This window comes from Phyllostomus hastatus, unplaced genomic scaffold (genome assembly GCF_019186645.2).
Source record: "Phyllostomus hastatus isolate PE091 unplaced genomic scaffold, TTU_PhHast_1.1 phas_contig_210, whole genome shotgun sequence".
Taxonomy (NCBI): domain Eukaryota; kingdom Metazoa; phylum Chordata; class Mammalia; order Chiroptera; family Phyllostomidae; genus Phyllostomus; species Phyllostomus hastatus.
The window spans coordinates 14,512,534-14,534,370 of record NW_025333737.1 but is presented as its reverse complement, the minus strand read 5'-3'; the positions used below and the strand labels follow the sequence as shown (position 1 = coordinate 14,534,370).

The 21,837-nt window shown below is 40.1% G+C and overlaps 1 protein-coding gene across 5 annotated transcripts in view; it reads left to right on the top strand.

Moving 5' to 3' along the window:
- The window catches only part of MAP3K3 (mitogen-activated protein kinase kinase kinase 3), a 61,287-nt gene that overhangs the window by 20,064 nt on the left and 19,386 nt on the right, over positions 1 to 21,837 (top strand). For all 5 annotated transcript variants that reach the window (XM_045836006.1, XM_045836005.1, XM_045836009.1 and 2 more), the window contains 4 exons: positions 1,877 to 1,917; positions 6,923 to 7,022; positions 9,613 to 9,726; positions 18,988 to 19,108. In XM_045836006.1, the coding sequence (XP_045691962.1) occupies positions 1,877 to 1,917; positions 6,923 to 7,022; positions 9,613 to 9,726; positions 18,988 to 19,108 (376 nt within the window). The remainder of the gene's footprint in view (positions 1 to 1,876; positions 1,918 to 6,922; positions 7,023 to 9,612; positions 9,727 to 18,987; positions 19,109 to 21,837) is intronic.

Below are 21,837 nucleotides of genomic sequence, written 5' to 3'. Positions count from 1 at the left end.
AGGGCTCTTTCAGGGCTATATTTTGAAGCATTGTCACATCACAGACCTGTTTTTCAGGGAAGCTTTGGTCTCCAGTGTTTAGTAGGTGACCTTTTCAGGGCCATCATGCTCTCTGACTCTCAGTTTCTTTGTCTTTAAAGTAATGAGTTAGAGAATTGTAACTATTCTAATGAGTTAGAATAGTAATATCTAACATATTGAAAGCAGAAGCTGATGTGAGAATCCATCTGCCTTCTATTAAGCCATACATTAAAAAGATTTGTATTCTTTCACTAAACTTTAAAAATATGTAATTTTTAATTAAAAAAATTTTTAGATTTTGTTTATTTTTTAGAGAGACAGGAAGGAAGGGAAAAAGAAGGAGAGAAACATCGACGTGTGAGAGAAGGTTGCCTTCGCACCCTCCCATTGGGTCCTGGCCTGCAACCCAGATATGTGCCCTGACTGGGAATCGAACTGGCAACCTTTAGGTTCTCAGGCTGGCACTTAATTCACTGAACCACACCAGCCAGGGCCGTATAGTTTTTTTTTTCTTTTTAGTTAAAAATCTATTTATCTTAATGTATAATGGTATTAATTATTTTTAAGTGAATAAATTTAAAATTTCCCAGTTTTAATTTCTAATATGGCAAATATTAGAAATAAATTTACATAAACAAAAGCTCTTTTGGATCTTCAATAATTTTTAGAGTGTAAATTAGAACCACAGGTCCAGTTCAGTGGACTGGAAGAGAATTCTAGGTCCCAGTCTCTTGGGAAGAGGAAGTCCTTATGCACCCATTCTGCCTTTCAAACTCTTTCTTTTCTGTCTGCTCTGTGTTCCTTATCTTCAAATACTCTGAAACCCTCTCCTTTCTTCTAATCCACAGTTTATGAATGTATCTTTCTCAATATGATTTTCATTCACTGATTATGAATTCTTTTTCTTCTCCATCTGTATTATTTGTTGATTTCCTGACAGTCTTACTTTTCTTTTTCCTCTATACCTGTTTTTTTCTTTTGTCATATCTGTTTTCCTGTCACTTTTAGCTTTCACAAGTTGTTTGCCCTTTACAATATTTCTTCCTCTTTGATTTGTTTCTTAACATTCTAACACTTCTGCTTCCTTTTATTTCTGATATTTACACTCAGCTCTGTTCTCCAGTTAATCCATTTAACAAATATTAAGCATAAACAAATATTATATACCATTCACTTTGATTGTCACCAGGGTACAGAAACAAGATAGACATGATCCCCGTCCTCCCGAAGCTTATAGGCTACCCATGATGGTGATTTAGGATAAAGCCAGGGTCAGTTATAAGGTAATTTATCCACAGTCCCATTTTACCCTCACTGGTCATAGCCTTAAGAGGATCACAGAAATTAATAGTAGCAGCAACAGCTATTTATTTCATGTCTATTATGTATCAAGTATTTTACTCAGATTATTTTACTTAGTTCTCATAGCAACTCTGCAAATTAGAGTGTTTAGCCCCACTCTGCAGATGGAAGAACTAAGACTTATAAGAGGTTAAGTAACTTGCTTGTGGTCTAATTGCTAGGAAGTATCAGTACTGAGATTTATTTTTCTGTTTAGTCACATTGGCCAAGAAAGAATGATATCCTAGCCAGGAGGTTATATGGAGCGATAGAATCCAGAGCATAGCAACAGAGCTGGGGCAACCACCTAGGGATCTTGTCCCAAGAGCTTTGTTGCTCCTGAGGTTAGAACTGGAAGCCTACAACTTTCTGGAAAGGAGTGCCTGTGGGGAAGAGAAGCTGGAACAGGACATCAGGGATGTTTGCTTAATGTTGCTAAAGGACTGCCTATGGCTTACCTGGGAGTACCACATGCCAGAGAACCCACTAACTTTGTCTATTATTTCTTTGGCAGAGTGATGTCAGAATCAAGTTTGAGCACAACGGGGAGAGGAGGTAAGTCTGCCTTCTGATCAGTGGTTGTGTCCCAGGAATGATTCCTCTGGGGTCACTGGCTGGGCAGTAGAGTTGATTGGGTATAAAGGAGAAGTTTCACCCTTGGCTTGGCCTACCAGTTGAACCTTGTTTCTGGTCTATATGGAATCCATTTCAACTGCTGATGTTTTACTCTTCTGCTCTTATTCTGCTACTGTGAGCTCTGCCAATTTGCTAGGGGAAGAAGTCAGAACTCCAGCCCTACTCAGAGTCATGGCTTTCAAACACACTGACACTGTACCACCAGTGGGCATTAAAGGGAGTTCAGGATTCTCTTCTGATGTGCCATTCCCATCCCTGGTAGAATGGCCTTGACTTTGTCTACATCAGAGGCCAGATTGGTGAATCGGAAGTTTCTTTATCATGTCCCTAGGTCATGGGAAGCTTCATCAAGTCCCTCAGATGTGAAACATTTCAGGTCATTTGAGAACACAGAAGGAGTTTTTCAGTCTATATTCTGTATTTTAACTTGTTAGGGAAGTGAAAGTAATATTACAAAACCCTGATGTCCTTTTCTCCACTGTCAGTATTTAGTTTGTTTTTTTTGAAGCCAAGATAGATGTTCTTAGTGGAGAAAAATGTGACTCTGCTCAATTTCTCAAGATATTCAAGGAAAAACTTCTAAAAACTGTAGAGAAGTCTAGTTATGGGATATTTGGGACCTGGTCTGTGCATGCATGTGACACTTAGGTGCATAAGTGTGCCTTTTATATCTGTTTCCCACTTTTTGCCTTTCTCCCATTAATGCCCTCTGTTTTTCTTTGCTCTCAACATTTGAAGAGGTGAAGAGAATCCTCATAAGGATAAGGTCCCCCTACTTTACAAGTCCCACCAGAGGACCTAGTATCTCCAGATATTCTTAGTACTGATAGTTCTGTGTTGCTGGCAGCTTTCAGTTACTTTGAAGCTAACTCCAGAGGATGTCTGTTGCTGTTGCTCTCCCTTAAAAAGATACACCCTCAAGCCCACAAGGTTGTCAGAGGCTGCCTTGTGGAAACATGTGAAGAGTGGTCTATAGAGCCACAGTCCTGCTGCTACCATGTGGGTTCTAGGGCTCTTCCAGGTCTGGAAGGAGGAAGGTCTTCTGAACTCTGTCCTAGCTGTTTCTCTTGTGTCCTGCCAGTAGCAGGGAAGTTAAATTGTCACTTCATTATTGCAGCCTTTCACACTTCTAACCTGACTGGGTTTTGGAGGGGTGGCCAAACTTGTAGCAGCACAGTTTTCAGAAGTATTTATGAAATCAAAAGGTCAATTGTGTTGGAGCTTAATTATGCAGTTACACTCTCCTGAATTCCTGTTCCCAAAGTGGAATGCAGTTACAGTGAGCAGACTTATACTGAGAAAGTGTATGTGTTTAGTTTCAGAGAAGCTGCCAGATCAAAACCACAAATATTTAAGGTGGTCAGGCAGGAATGGCCTTTTGAAGCCCTGAGCAGCAGAGCAGTAGTATCAAGGTTTTGAAAACTGCATTCTCTTTTCATGGAGCTGTTTTCAGGAGCCATGGCATTTTACTGTTTGTGTACTACGTGTGGAACTGAGGACTTTATAAAGGTGGCACAGGGAAGCCAAGTTCAAGCTGCTCTGTGCCAGACAGCTCTGGTTTCCTGTATTTCATGTGTTAGAATTTTGTAGCGAATGTTATTGTGGGCTTTCTTTACTTTTTACAGGGGATATGGGTAATATCTATCTAAATATTGTAAGGCCTTATAGAGTTAAAATTCATAGAAAAAAAGAAAGTAGTAACTTTTCCTATTCATCTATGCCAAGTAGCCATTCTGGTGAGCTGACTTTCCTTCTACTTTGGAAGGTTGGGGCCCAGACTGCTGATCCTTCTCCCTCTTAACCCCCAAGAAGGCAGAAGAGGACTGTAGACTAGGATCTCCTTCTCTTTGAAAACCTTCATGTCTGGACACTGGTAGGGGTGGTTGTCACGGGTGTCAGACAGCTCTTTGAAGCCCTGGCCTAAAAATGTTTGTTACTTACCGTGATGGCAGCAGTTTATATTTTACCAAATCTGGAAGCCTTTCACACTTCTGGTGTGAAAGTCCTTCTGGAAGTCCTGGTGTCTGATGTTGACCAGGCTTTTGGGCTGCTTCTGGGGACTTTGAATGGCTCATTGCCAAATGTAGGAGAATTTATATCTGAGCCCAATCCTTTTTTAATAATAATGTGCTATGGGCACCTGAGTGGTCTTTTGGTATTTTATTCAAAAAGGCTGGCCGCTTTTGAACTGCTGCTGAGGTCCTGATGAAAGGGGTATGATTTGTGATTAAGAATTTACAGAGTCATTCTTTCAAAGGCTCCAGAAAACATTCATATCTAGATAACCCTTACCTAGATAACACCCAACAGTATCATTGCTCAGGACAGATGATTTAAGGGAAAAAAAATATAAGGATTACAGTATGGTTGGATTTTCTGGTGGCTACAGACTAATATATTCAGCAATATAATTTCCAACATTAAAGAAATTATTTGGTCAGATTTCATTAAAATCCAGTGACATGGATTCCTCTTTCCTGTGGCTTATTGCTTCTTCCTCTGGTCATACCTCTTCCTGCTCTGGGGGAGCAGGGAAGATGTGAAAGGACCACATACTACTACTTCTCCGCATGGAGGAAGGCACGAACTGTAGAGGCTCCATGGCTGAGTGCTGTTAATCCACACACATTAGTTAGATTTCATCTAGCCTAGATATACTAAGAGATAAAGGAAGTTTTAACATTCTTTTCCCCCATCACATTAAGCTTCTTTTCATGTGTTTATTAGCCATTCATAACTCTTCTTTAAATTATTTCATATTCCTTGCCTGTTTTTTAATGGCTTGTCTATCCGTTTCCTATTAATTTTGCAAAAATTTTCTCCAAGTTTGATTTTTTTAACTTTGTTGATGGTTTATTTTGTCAACAGAAGTTTAAATTTTTGTTGTCAAATCTCTCTTCCTTTTTGTCTTCTGTATTTTACATCATACAAATTCCTTCCCTAATATTAATTTTTTAAATCTTATATTTTCATATATATTATGTAAAAAGTATATATATGAATTTCTATCTGATATTCTCTTCTACTTATCTCTTTGCTTATTTTTAATTATTTAAATTTCAGGGTATTATGTTGAACCCATATGAAATTGCCATTTTAGGACTATCAGCAATATCATATAGTTCAACCTAAAACATTTTAATGAAAATTTTTTTTTAAAGATTTTATTTATTTATTTTTAGAGATGGAAGGGAGGGGAGAGAGAGAGAGAGAGAGAGAGAGAGAGAGAGAGAGAGAGAGAGAGAGAGAGAGAGAGAGAGAGAGAGGGAGGGAGGGAGAGAGAGAGAGAGAAACATCAATGTGCGGTTGCTGGGGGTTCTGGCCTGCAACCCAGGAATGTACCCTGGCTGGGAATCGAACCTAGGACACTTTGGTTCCCAGCCCGCGCTCAATCCACTGAAAATGAAAATTTTAAACACACACAGAATTAAAGAGAAAATTATTCTGAACCTCCATACTTCAACATTATCAACATTTTTCCAATCGTATTTCATCTTTCCCCACTTTTATTTTTTTTAAGGTTTTATTTATTTATTTTGGGGGAGAGGGGAATGGAGGGAGAAAGAGAAGGGAGAGAAACATCTATTGGTTGCCTTTCACACCTCCCCAACCAAGGACCTGGCCTGAAACCCAGGCATGTGCCCTGACCAGGAATTGCTACCTGCGGCCCTTCGGTTTGTGGGACGACTCCCAACCCACTGAAGCCACACCAGTCAGGGCCCCACTGTGAGATGCGAGGATGTGGAGCACAAGGTGACAACCGTATTTGGCTTCCCTGCACCACCTGTGTAGAGTCCTCAGTTGCTGTGATAGTTAATGACTAATCATGTTAACACTTGTACAGTTTCAACAAACTGTACAATTCAGTGGTTTTAGTATATTCACAGGGTTCTTATTCTACCCTCCATTTATAGAAATGGTTCTTTGAACCAGCCTAATGAATCTTTCTAGAAAAGCATCATTATCAACACTACTTATATGCCCACATGTGTCACTGGTTAAGAAAACTGATCAGGCATATAACCAACTAAAGGGGGATTCCTGAGACTCTGTAGTAGGAAATCTTGATTCTGAGAGTAATCAGTATTGAGATTCCTATGGCATCTCAAAAATAAACATGGAGCCCTGGCTGGTATAGCTCAGTGGATTGAGCGTGGGCTGTGTATCAAAGGGTTGCCAGTTCAATTCCCAGTCAGGGCACATGCCTGGGTTGCGTGCCAGGTCCCCAGTAGAGGGTGTTCGAGAGGGAACCAATCAATGTTTCTTTAGTACATCGACGTTTCTCTTCCTCTCTTTCTCCCTCCCTTCCCCCATCTGAAAAATAAATAAATAAAATCTTTTAAAAAACTGAACATGGAAAAATCCTCTTTTTTTACATTTTATTTATTGATTTTGAGAGAGAGAAACATTGGTGTGTTGTTCCACTTATTTATGCATTCATTGGTTGCTTCTTGTATGCCTTGGCATATTGGGATAATGATGTTCTAACCAACTGAGCTATCAAGTCATAGCTGGAAAAGATATTTCAAGTTCTAAAGTTGAATCACTTAGGAGTTAAGACCATGGTTTTAGGACTGCTGCTTGAATCTCCAGGTTTTCTTCCTAAAAGGAATGTTTGGAACATAGTTTTTAAACCTAGGGGTCCTGCTATGACTGAGCTGTCATTGACAGAAAGATCCAAGCTGAAGTGGTAGAGCAGTGGTTGGGACTAAGCAGTGCTTGTGGGTACTATTGGCAAACCTGAGAGATACTCAGAGGAAGAGTGAAAAGATACGGATAGATAAGAGAAGAAAAAGAAATAATAAAGAGAAACACACATTGTGTCCTATATTGAAAAGAAAAGGAAGATAGTCACTCAGAAGCCATAGCTTTCTAAACCCTACGTTAAAATACGCAATTAACTGTGTGTCCTATTCCTTTTCAGAATTATAGCATTCAGTCGGCCTGTGAGATACGAGGATGTGGAGCACAAGGTGACAACAGTATTTGGGCAGCCTCTTGATCTCCATTACATGAACAATGAGGTAAGAAAGGAGATGAATGGTGTAAGGTCAGCTGCCTACCTTTTTTCTCTCTGCCTGAGGATTTCCTGGTTTGTTTCTCTAATGTCATCATATGTTTTCACTTTCTGGAGCTTTATTTCTTAATTCTAGTAACTCTGGAATGTCTGGAGTTTTTTTAATTTTGTTTTTACTACATGGAAGATTACATAGCTATTTCCATTTCCCTGCTCTCTCAGTGCCAGTAGCTCTAATACTCCATGGTGCAATCAGGTATGGTATTAGGGCTAGGGCTATTGTCTCCTTTACATTTTGTAGTTTATCTTTTTCTTTCCAGCACAGACTTAACAAGAAGCAGGGGTTCATCAGGGACTGAGGAGGTGGGGAAAACTGGTGGGTAGAGAACCTCTATTGATGGTCATAAATGCTGGATTCTTCTCTCAGAGTTTAACCCCTGATTGTTGGCTTGTTTCAAAAGTTAGTACCTGTTTCGGTGATTTCTTTGACTCTTCCTCCTCCTTCTTCACACTCCCTGCCCCAACAGTCCTTATTTAAGCATATTCTGAATATCACCCAGGAAGGAATTCTTTTGAATTCATTTACTTGGCTACTTTCTCAGTGCCAAGAAAGGTACTAGAGGATGCATTCTACTTAGGCTGGTGCTTTGCAGTAGTCTGAAAGGCAATGTGTTTGTGCCTAGTAAAAAGCATGTATCTAGAGCAGTGATTTTCAATTTTTTTCATCTCATGGCACACATAAACTAATTACTAAAATTTTGCAGCATACCAAAAAATATATTTTTTGCTGATCTGACAAAAAATAGATATAATTTTGATTCATTCACTCCAGACAGCTCTTGTTGTGGTGGTTGTTGTCTTTTTGACAATCTAAAGAAAAAGAGTTCAGTGCTCCTGACTAAATAATCAATTACTGCATGTTTTAAAAATTGTGGCACACCAGTTGCAAATTGCTGATCTAGAGGGAACTGAGTTGGGGGGACTAGACAAGAAAGCTGGGCAACATCATGGCTCTTTGAGAGTCAGCTTGTTCCTGCGTAGTTTTATTTTATTGGTTGAAGAGTTAAGAATTTCCTCCATAGTCTGGGGCTTAAATCTGTAGGGACTGAGATTTGTTGGCAAAAAACTCCCTAATGCCTTCATACAAAATGTACAACTATAGTTGGGTGTACTGCCAAATAGCTAACAAAAATAAGACCATTTGATCTTTTGTTTTTTGGATAAATTTTAGAAATATAGCAAAACTGGAAAATTAACCACTAACTCTAATAATAAATAATACAGATGTAAGTATTTCAATGTATGTAAACGAACACATTTTAAATACAGAATATAAGCACCCCAAAGATATTAATGTCAAATACACAGAACTTTTAAAAACTGTAGCTCCAGCTTCAGTGGTTTGCATAAGGAAGTGGGCCTAACATCATCCAGCTAATTGGCATTGAAGAAGGTGTTCTTTAGTTAGTAAAGATTTTTCTGGATGATTTAGTACTAGTTTCTTCTTCCATTAATATTTCCATTAAGAATTCCAGATGTTCCAAAATCCATTTTAAACTCTTGCCAACTGAGTCTTTGCCCAGGATGTTAGGCATTCCTTTATTCAAATGTTTATACAGGTATTAATTCTGAAGCTAAATATAAATAATTGTTATTAATTATTTTAGATCGTGCATATTTTTTTATACTCTACTAGTATCAGTGACCAAGAGTTGACTAATTTACATTTTTTAATTTAAAATCTCTCAGCAACCCCCTTTTTTTTGCCCTCTAAACCCTGTCCTGTCAGGACTTGAGAATCACAAAGGAAAAGTCTATTAATTTTATTTTATTTATGTTTGTATATTTGTAATAAAAACTTTATTGAGATGTAATTCATAAAATTTACCCTTTCAAACCCTACTGTGTGGTCTAAATTTGTGTCCTTATTTCAGTAACAGTTTCCATTCTCTGCCTGCCCCCCTCCCCACCTGTACCTTTTCTTCTTGTTCTGTTAAGGTTAAACATGATTCTGCTGCTTAATTTGAAAAGAAATATGGACACTATAACTGTTTGGGATTTGATTCTTTGGAGTAAAGGGTATTTTCAGAAAGCAAGCTCTTAGAAAATATCTCAAAACAAAGTATTGATACTTCAGCATGGATGAACTCAAAAACATAAGTAAATGAAAGAAGCTAGATACAAAAGACTGTACATGAACTCAATTGAAAATGTATGAATATTATGATTCCATTTATATGAAATGTCCAGAAAAGATAAATCTGTAGAGATAGAAAGTAGATTAGTGGTTTCCTGGGGCTAGAGGTGGGAAGGGGGGGACTATAAATAACACCAGAGACCTTTTTGGAGCAATGGAACCCTTTTAAAGTTGAATTGTGGTGATGATTGCACAACTCGGTAAATTTACTAAAAATTATTGAATTGTACACTTAAAAAAAAGAAAACATCTCTATGGTACAGTTAGATCTTTTAAGATCCCATAGTACCCAATGGGATTATTTTCTTCCAAACTTATTTTTATTTTTTTGTTTATTTTGCTTATTTTCACAAACTAAAGACTTTTATATGATTTCCTTTTTCTGTGCCCTGTGTCACAGCTCTCCATCCTGCTGAAGAACCAGGATGATCTTGATAAAGCAATTGACATTTTGGATAGAAGCTCAAGCATGAAAAGCCTTAGGATACTGCTGCTGTCCCAAGACAGAAACCATGTAAGTAGCCTGTTATGGCCTGACAGCAGACAAAGCTCACTGTCCTTTAGGAGTTCACCTTGCTTCCTTGACAGAATTTTGTGTTCCTCAGCCACTGCTAAAGCAAGAACATAAGCAGGACCCAGCCCATTGTGTCAGTGGCCAACCAGTCTTCTGTGTTTGATTTCCCTGCAAAGTCAGACCATCAGTGTTAAAGTTGCAACTAGAGATTACTTGGTTTGTGGAGTGGGAGGAAGGAAAACATTTTATAATAAAGAATAAAATTCTTTTTCTCTGTACTCATGTTCTTTCAATTAGATTTGGGCCCCAACAAGAGAGATTTCATTAGTGCGGGAGGTGCTGATAAGCAGAGGCTATCAAGGATTTGAGACTGTCATGCTTTTTAAACCTAACTCCCACAACTCCCCAGTACTGCCTTTCCCTTGGGACACATGTAGGAAATAAACTTTTCCTTCTGTTCATTCATTGGACTGGAGAACTCTTGTAACTTACCAGCTGCTGCCTTACCATATGGCAGGCAATCTACAGGAGCCATCAGAAGTGAGGTTTCCTCTCCTACAAGGGTCCCTGGGGGCCTGCGTTCCACAAGAATTCTTCTAAAGTGGTTCTGTCTTCTAACCACTGATTCCTCTACCAGTTTTCTTCAGATACATGTTCCTGATGGTTTCTTGGCACTCCTTCCTTTCCTTATGCTCAAAGATAGCCAACTGTAGACAGCCAACATTGCTGCATGAGAGCTATGGATGCACCATACCAGGACAGAGTTTAGATGGAACGGTGCTCGTGCTGACCATTTGTGGGTTTTTTTTTGTTTTAAATATATTTTCTTGATTATGCTATTACTGTTGTCCCATTTTCCCTCCTTTATTCCCCTCCGCCCTGCACACTCCCCTCCCACCCACATTCCCCCGCTTTAGTTCATGTCCATGGGTCATACATAAAAGTTCTTTGGCTTCTGTAGTTCCTATACTATTCTTAACTTCCGCCTGTCTATTTTCTACCTACCATTTATGCTACTTATTTTCTGTACCTTTTCTCCTTTTCTCCCCCTCCCACTCCCTCGCTGATAACCCTCCATGTGATCTCCATTTCTGTGGTTCTGTTCCTGTTCTAGTTGTTTGCTTAGTTTGTTTTTGTTTTTGTTTTTTTAGGTTTGGTTGTTAATAACTATGAGTTGTCATTTTACTGTTCATATTTTTTATCTTCTTTTTCTTAGACAAGTCCCTTTAACATTTCATAAAATAAGGGCTTGGTGATGATGAACTCCTTTAACTTGACCTTATCTGAGATGCACTTTATCTGCCTTTCCATTCTAAATGAAAGCTTTGCTGGACAGAGCAATCTTGGATGTAGGTCCTTGCCTCTCATGACTTGGAATACTTCTTTCCAGCCCCTTCTTGCCTACAAGGTTTCTTTTGAGAAATCAGCTGACAGTCTTATGGGCACTCCTTTGTAGGTTACTGTCTCCTTTTCTCTTGATGCTTTTAAGATTCTCTCCTTATCTTTAATCTTGGCTAATGTAATTATGATGTATCTTGGTATATGCTTCATTGGGTTCAACATCTTTGGGACTCTCTAAGCTTCCTGGACTTCCTGGAAATCTATTTCCTTTGCCAGCATGGGGAAGTTCTCCTTTATTATTTGTTCAAATGTTTCCAATTTCTTGCTCTTCCTCTTCTTCTGGTACCCCAATGATTCGGATGTTGGAATGTTTAAAGATGACCTGGAGGTTCCTAAGCCTGTCCTCATTTTTTTGAATTCTTGTTTCTTCATTCTTTTCTGATTATATGTCTCTTTCTTCCTTCTGGTCTACTCTATTGATTTGAGTCCCAGTTTCTTTCCCATCACTATTGGTTCCCTGTGCATCTTCCTTTATTTCACTTAGCGTAGCCTTCATTTTTTCATCTAATTTGCGACCAAATTCAACCAATTCTGTGAACATCCTGATTACACAGTTTTGAACTGTGCATCTGATAGGTTGGCTATCTCTTCATCTCTTAGTTGTATTTTTTCTGGAGCTTTGATCTGTTCTTTTGTTTGGGCCTTTTTTTTTTTTTGGTCTCAGAACACCTGTTATGTAGTAAGGGGTGGAGCCTTAGGTGTTCACCAGGGTGGAGCAACTCATGGTGCCGGGTTGTGGTGCTGTATGTGGGGGAGGGGTCTGAGAGGGAACAGTGCTGTTTACTCCACTCTCTGCTGGTTTTCAGTCCCTTGCTTCGCTTCCCACAATCAAATTGAGCCCTTCTTGTGCTGATTCCCAGTGGGTGGGTTTGTGTATGTTCTAGGACCCTGTGGCTCTCTCCAATGAACTCTCCTGTAAGGCTGGGAGTGTCTTCAGCTGCCACCTCAGCCCCCACAGGTTGATTTCAATCAGAGGTTTTGAGGCTTTATTTCTCTGAACTGAAACTCTGGATTGTGCGGTCTGTCTTGCTCCCCAGTTGTTCCTCCTAGTTTATCTGCACGAAAATGTGGGACCGTCCAGTCTACAATCTGCTGCCTTACCGGGTCCCAAGCTACCACCTTGCCATGAGTCCTCTTCTCCCAGCTGCCAGTCTCCACCCCTCCTTCTGGTCTAGATGACTGTTTTTTCTTTAACTGCTGGCTGTCAAATTTCCATACAGTTTGATTTTCTGGCAGTTCTGTTTGTTTTTTGTTTTTAAATTGTTGTCCTTCTTTTGGTTGTGCAAAGAGGCACAGTGTGTCTACCTATGCCTCCATCTTGGCTTGGAAGTCCTGACCATTTGTTTTTAAAGAGACCTATGGGGTTGGGCTGTCCTATTCATTACAAGGAGGTACAGCAGACTGCAGTTAGAAAGCCTTAAAATTAAGACATTTTTTAATGTTATGGAAGTATACTTGTGTGTGAGAATTGGTCTTCTCTATCCCAAGTGTGTCTTTTTTTCTGGATAAATAAATATATACTTTATTATTTCTGAAGTAAAATATATACTTTATTATTTCATTTCTCTATTTAAATTACTTACTCCTTATAGTCCTTCTTTATTGCCTATCATATAAAATCTATGTTTAGCCTAGCATCCAGGGTTTATCACCAAGTAACCTTGCTTTTAACTTCCCAGTCTCATCTTTCCACATTCTTCAACATTCTTCAGTTCATCCTTCTTCCTCTTTGCCAGACCATGACTATTACCTTTTTTAAAGGATCTAGTGTGATTTACCCCCTACAATTTGCTGATATATTGACTGAAGCCATTTTGATTATTCCCTATTTCTTTAGTCATGGATGTAATTTGCACACCAGTTTATAGGTTGCTTAGTAATTACCCTCTAATTGTTGCATATTTGTAAGTTTCACCCCAAAAGATTATAAGCATCTTGAGAGCAGGAGTTGTGTCTTTTTTTTTTTTAATCTTCATCTGAGGACATGCCCATTGATTTTAGAGGAGAAGGGAGGGAGAAAAACATTGATGTGAAAAGGAAACATTGATCTGTTGCTTCTTGTATGCTCCCTGACTGGGGACCAAACCCGAAACCTAGGCACGTGCACTGACCGGGAATTGAACCTAAGACCTTTCAGTTTACAGGATGAACTTCAACCAATGAGCCATACCAGCCAGGGCAAGAGCTGTGTCTTACTGTTTTGCAACCCCTTCCCTACCCATGCTCTTAAGAACAGTGCAATAAATACTTCCTGAATTATTAGCAAGAGTCAAACAGATATTCAGCAACCTCTTCCATACAGAAGAAGTTGGAATTGGAGTTTGGTTTAATAATGTGATTACTTAACTGGGAGCTAGCTGCCCTGATTGTGATCCCTCCATTCCCCTGGTGAGAAGGTGTAGACAACAGTTTACATCCACTTTCCCATTCATTAAGGGGTGCACATGGCTGCAGATACTGCTGAAACACCCAGAGCTGTTCAAAAGATGATCACCGTAACACATTGATTGATTTTTGCATATGTTCCTGCAGCCTTTAGCCATATGTGTACATACTTTAAGTGTTGTCATGGTATTTGTTCACTTTTCTAACTTATTTTTTCACTTAAGTTGTCATGTACATTTTTCTATGTTGATGTACCATCTTTATAATTATAATTTACAAGAATACATAGTTGAGTGAATATACCATAATTTAATTAAATAACTACTTTTGCTACTGTTGGGACACTTAAGCTACTCCTGTTTTTTGCATTTATGAAGATGTACATTTAAGACTAACAGTGATAATGGTGGTGATAAAATCTTTTCTTAGAAACTTCCTCAACTAGACTTCAGGCTTCTTAATAAACAGAAGTCTGGTCCAAAGTTGTTATGTGTGCAGGAATCACACCTCTAGAACAGTGCTTCTCTGTCAGTGATGAAATACCAAGTTTTGTTCTTCTAATGTCCAAGCTGTCATGGACCTTTTCTTTTTTTAAACACAAAAACTGAAAATATGGAAAAATTAACTAGAGACATACAAAAAAATACAAGTCCACAGTTTTTATTATTGAATTCAGTAGACACAAAGTCACTCTGCCTAATTGCTGTAAAGGTTTTTCCAGACTTCCTCTCCATTTCTGTACATACCTGGTTGAGGACTGGTACACCATAGGCTGTGGTCTGGCAGCAGCCCACAGATCACACTTGCAGCTCACTGCTACAGGGTACCCTACCACCCTGGTCTTCATCTCCTGCTGGTGACTGTCCGCTGCTGTTTCTCTACCTAGTTTCGTCCATTAGCCATGTGTTACCTCATCCACCTTATTACCACCTGTACCTTTACTTCTCTTCTTATTCCTGTTTTTAAATGCACTATCTCTTTCTTCTCTCTAGATTTCTTTTGTACTGATCCTTCTAAGACAGCTTCTAATTTTTCCTCTATCTTCATCTCTCGCCAAGGTGTATAGTCATATCCCTCTTCACCTCACCTGGCCAAGGTCATGACTTAGGCCTCAGTATATTTCTTACTTGAGAACTCCTGGATTTTGGTAATCACAGAACTGCCACTGAGGACCCTCTCTAGCCTTGCTTTCTATTGCCATTTTAAGATACATCATCATTTCCTTCAATAGTTCTTACTGCCCTACACCACTACCTTGTACAATCAACTCTTACTAAAGACTTCTCTAAACACGTATACATCTAAGTCTTAATTTATCTTTCTGCTCTTGACCTTCTTATAACGTTCTAGACCCAAGTTTTCTATGTAATCTTAAGCTTAACATTCTTTTTTATCTGCATACTATAAAAACAAAATTCCCAGCCACCTTAAATTGAGTATGGCATTTTATTTGGCACCTCAGATTCTCTGTAACAGATATAAACTCTAATCTTATCCAGATGTTTTCCACTTCCCAAATTATTCATCAATCAGTTTGATACTTTCCTGTCTACAAGTTCAAAATATCAAGGATAATCTAAAGGGCAATTCTTTTCAGTCTTCCTAAAATAATGGGGTAAGTGCAATGAGATAGATCAAAACTTAGATGTATCTCATTCAACTTTTGCAACTTTGAGGGTTCCAGGGTAGGTAGGCATCTGTTATCACCAGTCTGCACCCGGGGAACCTGAGACTTACGAATGATTTGCCCTAGGTATGGCAGTATGTAGTGACAGCTGGTCTAGACTCCACATAGCCTGACTTGCAGTCCAGTACCTGTCAGTTACCATTTAATAAAGGGATCTTGGAATTATTATAGTCCTAGGAAAGCCTCACCCAGGTACCTCCATGATTCATTAGAAACAGAACAGAATGTGCAATGTTGCCCACAAGAAAAACTTGTGCGATGTGTCATTGTATTCCCCATAGCTCAGAAGATAGTTGAGTTAGGAAAGGTCCAAGAGAAGACAAAATTTTTAAGGGGTCAGGGTCACTTTTTGTATTTAAATAGTCTAGAAAGCCTAGAACTCTTTAGTCAGGAAAGGCAGCCTAAGCATATATATAATCGAAGTCTGTAAAGCATTGAAAAGTAGAAGTAATGAAAACAGATTTATTCACCTAATCTCAATTTGGATGAGCTCCTTTAATATTGGTGATATAGAATAAAAAGAAACTAAGAATTTATATAAGATTATAAACATGGATCCATTATTTAAGTTATACAGCTTCAAAACATTTTTTTTAAGGTTTTATTTATTTATTTATTTTTTCAGAGAGGGAAGGGAGGGAGAAAGAGAGAGAGAAACATCAGTGTGCGGTTGCTGGGGGTCATGGTCTGCAACCCAGGCATGTACCCTGACTGGGAATCGAACTTGCAACACTTTGGTTTGCAGCCCGCGCTCAATCCACTGAGCTATGCCAGCCAGGGCCTCAAAACATTTTTTTAAAGATTTCATTTATTTTTAGAGAGAGTAGAAGGGAAGGAGAAAGAGTGGGAGAGAAACATCAATGTGTGGTTGCCTCTCACACGTCCCCCACTGGGGACCTGGCCTGCAACCCAGGCGTGTGCCCTGACTGGGAATCGAACCAGTGATCCTTTGGTTTGCTGCCCGTGCTCAATCCACTGAGCTACACCAGCCAGGCTTCAAAACATTTTTTAAAAAATTTATTTATCTTTAGAGAGAGAGGAAGGGAGGGAGAAAAAGGGGGAGAGAAACATAAGAGAGAAACTTCGATTGGTTGCCTCTCATTGCTGGGTACACCAAGGAGTGAACAGGCGACCTAGTTCAAGGCACCTGCCCTGACTGGGAATCAAACCCATGACCTTTCTCTCTGTGGGACAACACCCAACCGAGCCACGCCATTCAGGGCAAAACAGTTTTTAAAGGCTTTAATAAATTAATGGATGTTAAAGCTATTAAATAATTTATTTAATTTATTAAATAACCTGGATGCTTCCACAACTATTACAGTTATCATGGCCTTCCATGCAGATGTCTTTTGGTGCCACCATTGAAGCAGAGGACTGGTGAGATCCAGGGTGCTGTTTCTCAGCTCATGTTCCCATGAACCTAACTAAAGCACACACACACACACACACCACCCCCCACCCCACCACCTTGTCTCCTACTGTGTCGCTGAATCCACTTTTAGCTGTTACCACCAAATCTTTTATCAAGATTGTGGGTTGGCTTTTATACCTGTTTTTGGGCTGATCTCCTAGCTTCTAGTCACTGCAATCTTTATGTACGTGGTTCCCTGGTAATGTTGCATGTCGTTTGTGTCAGCCAAACGCACTGCTACCCACAGAATCTTTTAGTGAGGTTTTCATTGAACGGTCAAATGCCACATTCTATTTGTTCTCTTTAGAATGGTCTTCTAGCTACATGCTGCACACCTCTTGGCTCTCCTTGCATTCTACTATGGTCCCTGTTTATTTTCCCTACTCCTTCCTCTTTTTCCTACTGCTAGATTTTATTCAGGATTCCCTGAATCCTTGCATCAACCTCATATTTGTTTGCCACACTATTCTCTTTTATCTCCTTAAATCAGGGTTTTCAAACTTGTCTGTTACAAACACTTGGGGAGATTTTAAAAATACCATCTTTGGGTCCCACCCCAGTTGGTCTGAGGTGTCAAAAGCCCCACTAGGCAGTTCTAATGGGCAGCTAGGGTTGAGAACCACTGCCTTAAATTGAAGAATGACTCACTTCCTAAGACCTTGCTGCTCAAAGTGTGGGTCATGTGCCAGCAGCAACATCACTTGGAAGCTTGTTAGAATTGCAGATTCTCAATCCCACCCCAAACCTACTGTATTAGAGTCTGAATTTTAACACGGTCCCAGGTGATTTGTATACACATTAAAGTGTGAGAAGCCATGCTTTGAAACCCTTCCTGATTTCCTTTCACCTGTTTTCTAACCTGTTGCCACCACTTTGGTCTTTTTTCTTTCTTTCTTTCTTTCTTTCTTTTCTTTCTTTTCTTTCTTTCTTTTCCTTCCTTCCTAACTTCCTTCCATCCATCCATCCATCTATACTTGTGCTGGCTGTTGAATCTACTTTCCTGTCAGCTTTAGATTTTAAAACTGAGAGTTTAGAGTATATGTTCTTTGATACATTTCTAATTCATGTTGTAAAGATTTACTGAATTCCTACTATGTGTAAGGCCAGTGCTGTGTCCAAGTTGGTGTCCTCAGGGTGCTCATCATGCAGCTCTGCTCTTTCTGACTACAGGGCTGTGGCCTTCCTTCACTGGCCTGCTTCCCCAGTACGTGGCTTTGACTGTTTTTTCCTTTCTGACTCTCAGCAGAGAGCTATTGCACATCGGAGGCTTCAGCAAGAACATTCACTTCCCTTTGGTTCTGACTTCCCGTTATAACAAGACAGTTTGTCAAGACAGGCTGCATGTAATAAAGTCTGGCATCGGGAGACTAGAGGAGGCTGCTTGGCAGCTGAACTTACCCCTGAGAGCGGGAAGCCTTTTTCTTGGAGGACAGGATACAGTGTGTTTAGGTCGGATTCCTTTTTATTCTGGGAAGTAAAAGAGAAGCAGGTAGAAACTTTGACCCAAATTATCCATAAATCCCAAGCTTCCAATCCCATTCTCAGTCATGCTCTGTATATTTGTAAGCACATCCTGATACCACTTGTGCACCTCCAAGCTTCAGTTTTAAGCTTTCTCAGTGCAAGGGCCCTATTTTATTGCTTTGTTTTCTCTAGGTCTGACCTGGTGGCTTGACTGGGTCAGTGCAGAAGTGGGGGTTGATGTGGTAAGGCTGCTGGTGCTGTCCTGAGATCCTTGACCTATGGCAAAATGGTACCTATTGATACCTTTGCCCAAATGAACACAATCCTGAGGTGCTTCACATGATCCTCAGGTGCTCCAGTGATATGAAGCAACTGAGATCTTCTTACCTTAATTTTCAGGGAGTGATTATGGTTGGGGAAGCAGCAGCATATCAAACTACTTTTAAAAATACATATTTATCAACCAGAATTTTGTTGGGCAGGGAGGTTGCCATCTTCTATTCTGACTCCCCACTCGGCAGGTGATCTTGCTGCTGAAATAAGTTCCTGCTTTTCCTGCTATTCTTCCCAAGCTCTCTGGAGAATTTTATGAGAGGGTATTTACAACTCTTTTCTGTTTGGCAATTTAATTGAGGAATGCCTGTTTATTCCTTTGTGTCTAGGTCATTGCCTATTAAATTGGGGCACTGAGTCTCAGTGCTCATATATCAGCGAAGCTATAAAACTGCCTAGAGCAAATAGTGATTTTTCTAAGACACATTGAGGAGTGAGTTTTGGAGAAAAGCTGGGTAGCGGTGTGTATTGAAAGCATGAAGGCAGCTGAAAGTTGGGGACTCTTGGGAAGGGTGCGGGGGCTGTTCTCGGCCCACCTGCTTAAAGATAGCTCAACCTTTTTCCTCTTATCTTGCAGACCAGTTCTTCTCCCCACTCCGGGTTGTCCAGACAGGTGCGGATCAAAGCTTCCCAGTCTGCAGGAGATATAAATACCATCTACCAGCCCCCTGAGCCCAGAAGTAGGCACCTCTCTGTCAGTGAGTATTTCATCCCTCTTTTTCCTCTCATCTAATTTATCTGCCTATGTTATTTTTTAAAATTACTAATTCAAAAACAATCAGCAAATATTATTGACTGCTACTGTGTGTGGAATAATCCTCTATGCCATTATTTGGAAAAAAAGAGTAAAGAAATACTGAGATGGTGTCCTGACCCTCAGGAAGTGTCCACTGTGATGATGTGATGACTTAATAAAATTTCTTTTAAACATCCCTGAACAAGTGATCTCCTCAGACATCTGCATGAAGACCTCCAGCAACAGTCTACCTTTGTTTTTGACCATTTTTTCCCCAAAGGATTGTGGACTTGTAGAATTTGGAATCAGTCTAAGTTTGAATTTTGACCTCAAACCTCTTGCCCATAATTTCTGAGGAGTCCCTATGCTTCGAGGTAGATGCTGACCAATGAAACTCTTGAAGAGTCTGACTCAGTTGTCTGGGAAGGACAGAAGACTGTTGACATAGTATATACAATTGGCTAACTAGGAAAAAAGCTATGTAGCTGCTGCCCAGGCCTCCACAGGAGAGGAATATAAATCAGGTCTGTTCATTATACCAGGTAAACCCCATACTGCTCTGGATCCCATTTCTCAGAATCTGAGGAAAAGGCACATTTCTTGAATTTTAGAATTTGTATCAAGGGTAAATCTGGCCTTATCAAACATTTGTTTTGAGCCTACTGTGCTAACATTGCTGAGACCCCTGCTGCCACTAGAAAGCTAAGCTGTATCCATATGGGGAGAATTGCTTCAAACTGAACTGCTCTCTGAAGACCTTGAGCTGAGCTTTGGGGGTCCGATCATGGGTCCTGTTACTAAGCTTGCCTGTGAGTGATAAGCTTCCCGAGGGAGTAGCAGGAAGAATGTGTTTCTGAGATACTGACTTTGCCTTGCTGGGTAGTTTCTGGAACTCAGGCAGGCACTGGTAGTAGGTGTTGCCAAGCTGAAAGTCTGTGTATGTATTTCGTATTTCTCTAACATTGTGGGAAATTGGTAGCTGTGTTTTCAATAAGCTGATTGAAGAGAGAGAGCTGTACAGAGCATCTCTGGCACTAGAGATTGAGAGGCCAGAAGGGTACCATTGTTCATTTGTGGAGTAAGTAGTGAGGATTGACATTGGGTAGTGATTGGGCCTCCTGCTCCTAAGCAAGTGCCTATGATTTATATGTGGAAGCAGAGGCTAAATGCTGGGCCATTGTTGTAGGGAGTCATATATGGAGTTCCTTGTCTGAGAATGCTGAGGAATAAGATTTTTAGTTTCTGTTCATCTGGAGAGAGGGCAACACAGCTTCCCAATACTGATAGATCCTGGGTTCCTTCATTCAGCAAGCATTATGTACCAGCCATTGGGCTGGGGTGAATGCTACAGTGGAGGCAGTGGAAGGCCAAGGGTAATATGGGAGCACAGAGGTGGCAGGCAGTAACCAACGCTGTCCAGGACTCTGGAGAACAGCTTTTACGGAAGAGGGGACATCAGAGCTGACACACAAAGGGAGATTTACTGAGCTTAAAGTAGAGACAGATATTCCAGGTGTAGGAAAGAGCACTTGGCAGGTGTGATGACTAAAGAAGGTGGTGAAATCCAGGTGATTTGGAATGGTAGATGTGACGAGAGAAATGGGCAGAGCCTGCCAGCCTTTATATAGAACTGAGAAATGGCAGAGATTATTTCTAACTAAAATGACCTGGGAAATATGTTCTGGGGAGGAGCTATTTGAGCTGGATCTTTAGATTGTGGAGGATTTTCACAGGCAAGGATAAAGAAAGAAGGCTTTTCATGATTTGCCTATGGAGCTCTCACTTACCCTTTAGATTGGCTGATGTATCTGGGGGAGAAATAGAGGTGAGAAAGGATGCCTGGACCACTTTCTGAGAAGTCTTGACTGCACTGGGGCTTGTTTGGTAGGTAGTGGGAAGCCTCTGAAAATGTTGACTCTTTATACCCATCTCATTATAATGCTCATCACATTTTCTTGTTATCTCCCTATCAGACTGCATTTTTATTCATTCAAGGAGTAATTACCAAACTATCTGTGTGCCAGAAACATGGAACTCAAAAAGTCACAGCTCCTGTCCCTACGGCCCTTATAGACCCATAGGAAGAGAGCAATTTACTTGTCATGCTGTAATTAATGTATAGTTATAGGTCATGACTAAAGGTGTATGGTGCTATGAACATGTATAACATAGGGATGTGACCTGATTTGGGGACCAGGAAAGCCTTAGGCTGTGACCCAGAGCATGAATGAGAGTTATGCAGAGGGCAAACAGAGAAGAAAGCTCTAGGTAGGGAGAGTCTGATGGCAGAGGGAGTATGGAGTTTGAGAAACAGAAAGTCCTAAGGGCTGGAGAGCTGAGAACGAGGGGAAGGGGGACAGGCTAATTAATACTGAGGAGGGAGGCAGAGCCCTGTGATTTGTGATGAAGATTTTGATTCTTATATTGAAAGCACTGGAAATTCATTTTAGGGTTAAGCTAAGAGGAATGGGTGACATGACATACTTAGATTTATTTTGAAAAGATTGCTCTTAGTCACAGTGTGAAGAACAGATTGGAGTGGGGCAAGAATGGATCTAAGGGAACCACATTAGGCTAATCCGTGGTCCAGGAGAAAGAAGACAGAAGGAGAGAGGGAGGAGCAAATGGATTTGAGACATTTAGAAGGTAAAACTGACAGAGCATGGCATTGCAGCAGTTCTCAGTGTGGTC